The sequence below is a fragment of the Typopeltis vanoorti genome, chromosome 21 (genome assembly GCF_054136105.1).
Source record: "Typopeltis vanoorti isolate ZY-2024b chromosome 21, IOZ_Tvanoo_1.0, whole genome shotgun sequence".
Lineage (NCBI taxonomy): Eukaryota > Metazoa > Arthropoda > Arachnida > Uropygi > Thelyphonidae > Typopeltis > Typopeltis vanoorti.
Genome location: NC_143569.1, coordinates 39,382,800 through 39,395,101, shown reverse-complemented (window position 1 = coordinate 39,395,101; position 12,302 = coordinate 39,382,800). Strand labels below are relative to the sequence as shown.

Sequence of the window (12,302 nt, the reverse complement as noted above, 5' to 3'; positions counted from 1 at the left end):
GAAGGAATGGATGCAAATTTTTGGGTATGTGGAGTGAGTTTGAGGGAAGATTGGATTTGTATAAGAGGGACGGTAATGATTATGAGGAGAGAATTTGACTTTGTGTTCATCCAGTTCAGACCCATCAAATGTGTGCAAAGACATCTACATGTATAAGGCACTAAAGAACAAATATATGTAATTCGTGTGTAGAGGCTAAAGTGCTGTGAGGACATCATGTTGGAGGCTTAATGGATTTTTTACAACACTCAGATAGGATTAAAACAGAATTTAATACTTCCTATATTTCTGATATTTGTGTTAATGTTACATTAGTTGTTTTTGTAATCCCCGTAGATGTCCTAGTGACTAGGATGAAATATAGGAAGTATTAAATTCTGTTTTAATCCTTTCGGAGTGTTGTAAAAAATCCATTAAGCTTCCAACATGAAGAGATCTGTAAGTTATCCAACTGTGTTGTGAAAACTGAGGACAAGAGTAATCAAAATATAATGCAAGTAGATTATTATCTATGTACACAAATGTTAGGAGTATCAGAAACAAAGGGATACAGTTCGTTTCCTTGGTCAATATGTTGGGACCTCAGATTGTAGGAAGTGATAAGAGCTGGTTATCAGAATCAGATATACTAACTGTGTGCAGTATCAGTTGAGCGCAAATGGTACATTATTTTTAGGAAGAATAGGAGAGGAGGGGGACATGATGCTGAGATTGGATGACTTTAATCCAGTTAGTGTTGAGAACTATGACTAGTACTAGTAACAGTATTTCATGTAGCAGCGAGTTTGAAGCTATCTGGAGTGAGGTGGAATCTAACACGATCAAATACATAGTGGGATGTTGTTACAGACTTGGTGGATCAGTGGCTAGTGATGAAAAAATGCATCACCAAATAAAGATGATGATGATGAGTGCAAAAAGAGTAATCAGGATGGGAGACTTTAATTATCCAAATATTGATTAGGTAGCAGTAAAATCTCATGCGAAGAATGAAAGTGAATTTATTGAGCTGTTGCAAGACAACTTCCTCAAGCAGTATGTGACAGAAGGAAAGCAAGGTCAAAGAGTGTTAGATTTGATTAATTATTATTATTTACTATTTCATGACACCTCCAAGGAGTCTAACAACTCATCAAGGGGGAGGCACTTATTCTACAACTCTTCATCTCCATCATCAATACCAATGCCATCTACTACTCACCACCACTAGTATTTTTTGTCTGTAAATTGCATGTCCTAAAGGCTGATTTGTCTGTATGCAGGATGAAAAACCCGAATTTCCGGAAGAAAAAGCCCTGATACCTCTGCATGAGATCAGCTAACTCACATTCAATTGAAAACTGTCCACGCAGTTAGCCCAGTGGCTTTGTGCTTTGCAACGCAATCATATGCCTGGGGAAGGTGTGTCCTGGGTTCGATTCCTGTTGCCAACATGAGGAGCTTAAGGATCTTCCTCAGCCATAGCCAAGTTAGCTGGTCTTGGGTGTGGACAGCAGGGTTTTTACCCACAGTTTATCTGGGGTTTTTCATCCCACAAGCAGGCAAACCGGTCTTGTGAACACACACGGATCTACAGCAATATATACTTAACCCCCCATGAGGGGGCTCAACTCGCCCCATTAGGGACAGGGGAGAAAAGGGAGGAAACTCCATAAGAATAAATAAATAAAAAATTGAAAACTTCCATATAAAGATTTCTCCCATCACAATGAGAATCAAACTTAGGCATTTTTCAATTGAAGGGTGCAATATACCATCATTCATAAAAATTGTGCTACGGAAGTGCTTATTATTATTATTATAATAGTGTCAGATGGTGTTTCAGTTAAAGATGTAACTATTCTGCCTCTGGTGGGTGAGAGTGATCATGTGGTATTCACTTCGGAAGTGACTAATTTTATGAATATTGCATTCAGAAAAGATTATATACTATATTACAAAGCAGGAAATTATGCCTAACTGAGGAGTATACTGAGTTCAGTGGAATCGTACCAGTTGCTCAATGGAAAGAATATCGACAGTGAATGGGAAGCATTTAAAAAATACTTAAATGATGTAATATCGGAACGTGTCCCGAGAATTTGAACAATAAATAGGTGGAGTCAAATGGATGTGCAATCTTATTAAGCAAGGGATTCGTAAGAAAAGGATGACGTGGAAGGAATACCATGTGCATAAGGATATCTGTTATGAAAATTATAAGCAGCAAGCTAGAAGAGTCAAAACTATTGTACAGAAAGCTAGCTCTGCATATGAAAAGAAACTGGCTCTGCAAGCTAAAAATAACCTACAAGAATTCTATCAATATGCTGCAAGTAAAAGAAAGAATGAAATTGAAAGCATAACTCTTCTGAATGCAGATGGTGTGAGGGTGAAAGATGTAGAAGTAGTTGGTCAACTAATAAGTGCCCATTTTGCTAAAAGCTATCAAGCTGGTGTATGCAACATTGAGTTCACTGCTACCTCCTCACTGGATGAAGAAACGCAGGTGTATGAAGAGGAGTATTAGAGAATGTTACACAAACTGTATAAGAATTCAGCAATAGGGACTGATGTGATATCAGCACAGGTACTAAAACTGGCTTTTCCTTTGATCAGGCTATATAATTTGAGTTTCAGAACAGGAAAGATTCCACGATAATGGAAAGAATGTATGGTAATCCCATTGCACAAGAGTGGTGCAAAGACAACTGTCTGTATCTCAGGAGTGGTGGTGAAGATTTTGGAAAAATTGGTCAGGGCTCATATTCAGAAATGGGTTGACAGTGAATCTCTTCAATCTCTTCAGTAAAACTAGACAAAAAGAATGGATATACCATCATACTTTTGGATTTTCCTAAGGCTTTTTATAAAATATAGCATGGAAGACTGTTGCATAAGTTGGAGAATATGGGTTTGGATTATAAAATATTAGTATGGATAAGAGGGTGGCTAACTGACATATATCAAAAAGTGGCATATAGAGGGAAGTGAATCTGCAAGATTTAAAGTAACCACTGGTGTACCACAAGGATCAATCCTTGGTTCAGTGCACATTACTGACATTGAAAAGGATTTGACAGGCAATATACAGCTATCTATATATCTAGCATACTCAATATTCAGAAACCATCCTCTTAATTCACTTTTTAATGTTTCTCTTCTCTTATTATTCCTTTCTAGGAATAATGCCTGCTTCAGATGGAAGATTCTAGTAAACTGAGTGTCATCACCATCCAGCAAAGTAATCTGTCCACAATTATTTTTCCCTTACTGGCAAATAAAAAAAAACAAAACTCTTTAGGATTCATTGCAGTGCAAATCTCCTTTTATATTCAAATTTTTCTCTCCTTACTATACTAGTAATTTTCCTAGCCTGAATCTTATATTCCTCATGCAATTGTTCTCCCTATCTCTTTAGCCTTTCATAATCTCTTTTTCATCTACAGTTCCTATTTAATTTATTTAGTCATCCATTCGACTTCAGATTGCTTTATCTTCTTCACTTGAGGTATACAATCTGCATTGCTGTCAACAAGTATCTACATCAGATAAAAATCTTCTCTATAAAAAATTATCATTAAAACTATAATAAATGTAAAAAAACAAACAAAAAAACTTACCAATGTGACAAACAGATGATAAAGTATAAAATATATGGCCACCAAAGGACCTATTGTTTTGCTAGTTCGAAGCATTGTTTCATTCATAACATCACCCCAGCCTTCTTGAGTAAGAATTTGGAACATGGACATAAAAGCCTAAAATTTTAAATGTATAATATATAAAATTAATGTAAAAAACATGACTCAAAAAATTAACTTATATTTATATTTTTATTTATTTATATTTATATTTAAGTATTTATATTTTAAAAAAAGTTACAAATTCAAACACCTTTGGTCTGCTATACATAAATCAGCCATTTTTTTCCTTAGTTGCTAGGTGTACTAGCAGTAATTACACTGAGTTAGCTTTGGATTAGGAACACCTACCTAACAATGTATTGGTCCACCTCTCTATGCATTCAAGGCTCGCAGATGCCTAGGAAAAGATTCCACAAGGTATCGAGCATTCTACATGAGTCGAACATAACCAACCCATGTCTGCTGCAGCAACTCCATCACTTCATGCTCATTCCATGGAGGAGGAGGATCAGCAGTTCTCACACTCCATTCTAGCATATCCCACACATGTTCAATTGGGTTACAGTCAGGGAAGTTTGGGAGCCGAGGCAATGTGGCGAATTCAGTGTCATGTACCTCCCACCACTGAGTAGTTGTATGAGCCTGATGACAGAGTGCATTGTCCTGTTAAAAAAATGGCAATGTGGCTGGGGTAGACCTCCTGCAGAAAAGAATGGAGATAGTCAGCTAATAGGTCTCTGTAGCCTGTACCATTCAGTGTTTGTGGGACAATAACCAAGGGACCTAGGGCAGCCCAGGAAAAAGCTCTCCAGACCATAACACCAACTCCACTGGCCTGGTGAACCCCAACTATTGGCAGTTGTGAACAACATCAAAGTCAGTTCTCCTTAAATATATACAAGTCCGGCATGACCTTACCTTTACACAGATAGAATGTTCTGAAGGCTGATTTGTCTGTATGCAGGATGAAAAACCAGAGTTTCCAGGAGAAAAAACCCTGCTACCTCTGTATGAGATCAGCTAACTCACCTTCAATTGAAAAGAAAAAAAAACATATTAAGGTTCCTCCCATCACAACTATGTTTTTTCTATTTTTATCAATTTTATATATTTTTGTATTTTTTATTTTTAATAGTCTGGAAACTCTGTTCTAGAGACCAAACACGAAACTTTTTCAAACCACTTCAGATATCCAATAAGCAAGGTGATTGTCTCTCAGCAGGCAATGAGATTCATCTCCTCCCTAAAGTTAATCCCAAACATGCATGCCCATGGTGGGATTCAAACCCATAGGCTGTTGGTTGGAGAGCAGGTATGCTAACCACTTGTCCAGCCAGGCTTGCTGGTCTGGTGGCCAAGTGGTTAGGATACCTGCTAAATTACCCTGAGAGATATTAAGTAAAAGCAAGTAATAATCTTGGGTGATTTAAATTATCCACAAACATTGATTAGGCAGAAGAGAAATCTGATGATAAGAATGAAGGAGGTGTTGAGATGTTGCAAGACAACTTTCTCAAGCAGCATGTGAAATAAGGAACTTGAGGTTAAAGAGTATTAGATCTGATCGTAGTATAAGAAATTATACTATTCAATTAAGAATGTGATTGTTTTACAACCAGTTAGTGAGAGTGATAACACACTGTCCTATAAAGTAGAAAATTATATGGATGTTCTAATTAGGACAGGTTAAAGTTAATTTTGCATGCCCATGGTGGGATTCAAACCCATAGGCTGTTGGTTGGAGAGCAAGTATACTAACCACTTGTCCAGCCAGGCTTGCTGGTCTGGTGGCCAAGTGGTTAGGATACCTGCTAAATTACCCTGAGAGATATTAAGCAAGTAATAATCTTGGGTGATTTAAATTATCCACAAACAGTGATTAGGCAGAAGAGAAATCTGATGATAAGAATGAAGGAGGTGTTGAGATGTTGCAAGACAACTTTCTCAAGCAGCATGTGAAATAAGGAACTTGAGGTTAAAGAGTATTAGATCTGATCGTAGTATAAGAAATTATACTATTCAATTAAGAATGTGATTGTTTTACAACCAGTTAGTGAGAGTGATAACACACTGTCCTATAAAGTAGAAAATTATATGGATGTTCTAATTAGGACAGGTTAAAGGCCGAACTACAAAGCTAGAAATTATGACAAATCTAAAGAATACTATCTTGAGTTCGATGTTAATGAATGGAAAGGATATCAGAATGCCTGGAAAACTATGAAAAGGTGCTTAAATGAAGAAGTATCTGAATGTATTGCTAGAGTTTGAAGAACAAACAAAGTGGGAATGAAATGGATGTGCAATCTTATTAAGCAAGATACTTCACATGCTGCTGGATGATGAGGAAGGAATATTGTGATAATAAGAGTTAGAGAAGCTATAAATTTGCTGTGCTGAAAGTAAAAGAAATATATGAATGTTGAAGAATAACTTTAGTGAATTCAGACAGTACCTTTGTGTTGGAAGTAGATGAGATTGTTCAAATAATGAGTACTCACTTTGCTAAGATGTGGTTGGTTGGGCGGGTAGGTAGGTGTGTGTGTGTGTGTGTGTGTGTGTGTGTGTGTGTGTGTGTGTGTGTGTGTGTGTGTGTGTGTGTGTGTGTGTGTGTGTGTGTGTGTGTGTGTGTGTGTGTAACATGGTTGGTGCAAAGTACTACATGAATTCAGCAAGAGGACTTGATGGGATATCAGCATGCATGTTAAAGGAATGTTCAGCCTAATTGGATTGACCACTGACGTTTATATAATTTGATTATGAGATCTAACACACAGAGTCAGGGAAACTAAATTATAAAGGGAGGAATGGTGAGAATGTGAGTGTAAGAGCAACAATGTTACATAATTGTGTTAATAATGGGAATGGGCTTTGTCATGGAAATGTTGACAAGAAGAGAATGATTTTGACTTTGTGTTCATCCGGTTCATACCCATCAAACCATCAAACATGTGCAAAGATGACTACATGTATAAGGCACTAGAAAAGAACAGAGATCTGCAAGTTGTCTAACTGTGTCATGCAGACTGCAGACAAGAGTATACAAAAGAACATGCAGATAGATTATTATGTCTGTACATGAATGATGGGAGTATCAGAAACACAGGGGGTAGAGTTTGTTGCCTTAGTCAATATATTCGGACCTCAGATTATAGGCATTTGTGAGACTTGGCTATCAGAATCAGATGTACTAAATGGTATTGAGTGTAAAGGGTACCCTATTTTTAGAAATGACAGAGAAGAGGGGGGGCGAGTGATGATAATGATATTGGATGACTTGAATCCAGTTAGAGTTGAGACCTATGATTGTAGTAGTAGTACTACTACTAACAGTATTTCATGTGCCAGTGAGTTTGATGCCATCTGGTGTGAGACAGAATCTAACAAGATCAATTACATAGTGGGGGTGTTGTTACAGACCTGGTGGATTGGTTGCTAGTGATGAAGAAATGCATCAGCAAATAGACAAGATGTGCAAAAAGAGACTTTAATTATCCAAATATTGATTGGGTAGCAGTAGAATATCATGAGAAGAATGAAAATACATTTATTGAGCTGCTGCGGGACAACTTCCTCAAGCAGCATATAACAGAAGGAACTCAAGGTCAAAGAGTGTTAGATTTCATTATAGTGAGAGAAGGTGTTTCAGTTAAAGATGTAACTATTCTGCCTCCAGTTAGTGACAGTGATCATGCAGTACTCACTTATGAATGTTCCATTCAAAAAAGTTAAATGCTGAACTACAAAGCAGGATATTATGACCAACTGAGGAGTATACTGAGCTCAGTGGAATGGGATCGGTTGATGGATGGGAAGAATATTGACAGTACACGGGAAGCAATCAAACAATACTAAAATGATGAGATATCAGAGTGTGTTCCAAGAGTTTGAAGAATAAATAGGGAAGAAGTCAAATGGATGTGAAATCTTATTAAGCAAGAGATTCATAAGAAAAGGATGATGTGGAAAAAATAGTGTGTGCATAAGGATGATGTCTGTTATGAAAATTATAAGCAGCAGGCTAGAATAGTCACAACTGTTGTATGGAAAGCAAAGTCTGAGTATGAAAAGAAATTGGCTCTGCAAGCTAAAGACAACCCACAAGAATTCTATCGATATGTTACAAGTAAAAGAAAGAATGAATAAGAAAGAATAACTCTTCTAAATGCAGATAGTGTAAGGGTTACAGGTGCAGAAGAGGTTGTTCAACTAATGAATACCCATTTAGCTAAAAGCTATACTATCAATTTGGTGTATGCAACATTACATTCATTACTACCTATTCATTGGATGAAGAAACTCAGGTGTATGAAGAGGAGGTATTACTGCTGATGGTATATCAACACGTGTGCTTAAAAAGTATTCAGCTGAACATTGGCTATTCCTTTGTTCAGGCTGTTTAATATGAGTCTCAGAACGGGGAAGATTCTGCAGAATGGAAAGAATGTATGGTAATTCCATTGCATAACGGTGGTTCAAAGACCGATGTATCCAACTATCGACCAATTAGTATCTCAGGAGTGGTGGTGGTGGTGAATATTTTGGAAAAATTGGTCAGGGCTTGCATTCAGAAATGGATAGATAGTGAATCTCTACTTTGCAATGAACAACATGGGTTTACTAAGGGAACGGCATGTTTTAGCAAGTTGCTCATATTCTATAACAATGTTGCCATTGAACTAGACAAGGGGAATGGATACACAATGATACTTCTGGAATTTGCTAAGGCTTTTGACAGAATTCAGTGTGCAGATTGTTGCATAAATTGGAGACTATGGGTTTGGGTTATAGATTAGAATGGATAAGAGAATGGTTGACTGCAGATATCAAAAAAGTGGTATACATGGGAAAGTGAATCTGTAAGGTTTAAGTAATCAGTGGTGTACCACAAGGATCAGTCCTTGATCCACTGTACATTACTCACATTGGAAAGGATTGACAGGCAATATACAGGGTAATTAGGAATGCTGCTGATATGAAGTACTTAAAGAATGATTTGAATAGAATGGAATTGTCAGCATGGGAAAATGGATGTCAGTTCAATGTCAGTAAATGTAAAGTCATGCACTTTTGTGTGATTAGATATCCAATGTCTTATTATATTTATGGGATTATGCTTGAAGAAACTGATCAGGCTAGGGATCTTGGAATGCTAGTAGATAACAAGTTGATGTTCAGGGCCATGTAGCAAAGATTGCAAATACTATTCAAACAATAATTGCAATGCTGAAATGAAGTTTCACATATAAAGATAAGGATGTCGTTTTGCCTCTTCACAAGGCCTTGATAAGATCTCACTTGGACTATTGTGCACAGGTCTGGTCTCCTGGTTTCTGTTGTGATTCTGATACAGTGGAAAGAGTGTAAAGGAGAGTGTTAAAAATGATACCAGGATTGTGGAATACTGATTATGAAGACAGACTGAGAATTTGTAAACTGCAGACACTAGCAAACAGGAGAAAATGAGGTAATACAACTTAGACTTACAAACTTCTGAAAAGGTAATACAGGATTTCAGCTGATGGAATTTTTATTTTATGGAGGGTGGGCAAAGGACAAGAGGGCATACTTGGAACTGAGAATGAATGCTGCTGAGAAGGGGGAGGGGGGGGAGGGCTAGATTTTTCTTTCATAGAGTGGTGCGTGACTAGAATGGATTGCCATAGGATGTTGTGTGTGTATAAGCAGTGTGAATGAATTTAAGAATAAATATGATAGATAGCTGGTGCGTGTAGTATGTGGCCTCACTCGATAAGTCCCTAACTCCCTGGAGGTCTCTCTTAATAATAGTAATAATTCTCAGCTCAGATAAGATCTTATGTGAATGGAAAGAATGTGTGGCAGTTCTGTTGCACAAAGTGGTGCAATAAAACTGACATGTCTAACTACCTACCTATCAGTATCTCTGGTGTGGTGGTGAAGAGTTAAGAGAAGTGAGAAGTTGGTAAGAACTTGCATACAGAAATGGATAGACAGACAAGCAAGGAAGAGCACAGGTTTACTAAAGGAAGGTCAATCTTTAGCAATTTGCTCATATTTTATAACAATGTTATGGCTGAGTTGGATAAAGGGAATGGATATACTATGATATTGTTGGATTTTGCTAACACGTTTGATAGGTTATCAACATGAAAAGCTGCTGCATAAACTGGAGAAATATTGGTTTGGAATATAAACTCTTGACGTGGATAAGTGAATGGTTGATAGAGGTGTTAATGGATTTGATAGGCTTTGCATATAACAGTGTGTACCTCTCATGATGAGTTCTTTGACTCCATGGAGGTATGTTGTCAAGAATGGTAACAATATCACAAGCACTGTCTCAAATAAAGTTATTGGCATATTAATGGATTTCGGAATGCTGATTTTGCATAAAGATTAATGATTTCTTATTTCCATCTTTTTACCCTGGAGTGATTGCCAAAAAAATAAAAAAATAATAATAATAAAATAACAAAAATAATAAGACTTAATAAATACAAAGAGATTAAAGGATTATGTAGTCTTTCCTTAAAAAATACTCTGAAAACTAAAAGTAGTTCGTTCTTGGGGGTAAGTGTGAGATTGACCAAGTATGGAATCTAGCATCTCAAGTAAAAATATTGAATAGGGGGTAGTCAGTTTTGGAATTAACTTGATTGAAGTCTAAAGGGATGCTGCAGTCTCTATATACTAATGCCAGAAGTATTAGGAACAAGACAGATCAGTTTTTGACACTGGTTAGTGAAACCTTGCCAAAAGTCACGGGAATTACAGAGACTTGGCTAAAAGCAAATGATTCAGTTACATAGAACGTGAAGGGTTTAGTATTTTCAGAGAAGATAGGATGGGAGTACTGCTGATGAATTGTAGCCAAAACATATAGGAGATAGGTGGGAGTGTGGCTGTTCATTTGAAGCAGTATGGAGTTAGATCAAGGCCAGTAAGACAAAATACACAGTTGATTGTTGCTATAAGCCAGGGAGTTCCACAGATGATCTGGATGATATGCATTGCCAAATTAGTACAATGAGTACAGGTCGAGTGATTATTATAGGAGACTTCAGCTATGGAGATATCGACTGAGAGGAAGACAGATCACATGGTAGAAGCAAATGGAATTTATACACCTGCTAAGAGATAACTATTTGAGATAGCATGTGATAGAGGGAACTAGGAGAGTGAGAATACTGGAAATGGTCATAAGATCAGAAGAGTTATCCATAACCAAGGTGGCCACAATGGTGAAAGTGACCATGCAATCTTGACTTATGAGATTGTAAAACAAGAGGAATATTCTGTCAAGAAGAGGTACATGTGGAAGTACAAGGCAGGTGATTATGACAAGCTTAGGAGGAAGCTTAAGTTTGTGCTATGACATAAAACACTGCAAGGGAAGGATATTAGTAGTGCTTGGGAGCTAGTTAAGGGTCATCGAGAGGAAGCACAAGGCAGGTGCTTCTTTAGGTATTCTACTGTATACCTAAGGAAAGGAGAGTTAAGCAGGTAGAAGTTAGATGGATGAGTAATATCATTAAGCAGAGCTGCAGAAGAAGAAAATGCTGTGAAGGATATATAAGGTATGTGAAATATTTCCCCATGAGGATGGAGTAAGGGTGTGTTTGGTTTGCAGAGTTTAGCTGACAGGCATGGTATTACTAAAGGGATTGTATAAAATTGACACAGAAGAAATTTTCCAATACATGGGGGGAGTAAGGAAAAATAATTTGGAAGATGTCTAAGAGTGTGGTTAGTAAGAATGTACAGACTAGATTCTTTACTTGGAGAATGGCAAGTGAGTGGAATCAATTCTCAGAGGTAGTTGTGAGTGTCCCAAAAGACTCATTTTGGGGCACTCAATATACAATAAACTAGTATCATACAATAAACCTATAGTACATTGAATGGGCTTAAAGAGATGTATGATAGGCATTGTATTAATGGATAGAGTGGGTCTTCTGCGATGAGTCTTTTGACTTGATAGAGTGCCCATATAAATAATAATAATAATAATAATAATAACAGAGAAAGGTGACCACCAAACTCATGAACAGCACTCTTTCTTTTAAGGTTACACGGTGATTAGCATTCATATTTATGAATTTAGGGACACAAAACACGTGTTGAAATGATTATTTTACTTATTATTAATAAAATAACAATTGACGTTTCGACCCCTGTATTGAAGTCATCATCAGAAAAATACATGTGTATATGAAAACAAGCTACATGCTCTTGCACTCTACAAAGGTAAATTGAATCTACGCTGTTAACACGTTCACTGCCAACTACGAGTATACTCGTAGTTGGTAAACCAGCTACACAAGCCAGCTACGAGTATACTCGTATGACGCTTACCGCCGGCAATGAGATTACTGTACTGACCTTGAAGAAGTGAAAATGCTTAGTTTGTGGGGCTAGCATCAAAACTGTGTATTCTCATAGATCGTATATGCTCTGTACAAGCCAACTACGAGTATACTTGTATGATGCTTACCGCCGGCAACGAGATTATCGTACTGATCTTGAAGAAGTGAAATTGCTCGGCGTAGGGGAACAGACTATGCTGAAGTAGCGTGGCAGCGAACGTGTTAATTGATCTTTTACTTAGCCTGACCTCTAGTGGTAAAAAAAAACACAATAAACCCTGCTAAAGTCCTCCTGTACTAAGCTGTTCTTCAGGTCTTATACAGTTCA

General features: G+C 37.2%; 1 protein-coding gene across 1 annotated transcript in view; it reads right to left on the bottom strand.

The window, feature by feature from the left end:
• Positions 1 to 12,302, bottom strand: part of na (sodium leak channel non-selective protein na) — a 1,005,813-nt gene that overhangs the window by 559,118 nt on the left and 434,393 nt on the right. The window contains exon 16 of the mRNA XM_090411658.1: positions 3,603 to 3,740. Coding sequence (XP_090267784.1) covers positions 3,603 to 3,740 — 138 coding nt within the window. The remainder of the gene's footprint in view (positions 1 to 3,602; positions 3,741 to 12,302) is intronic.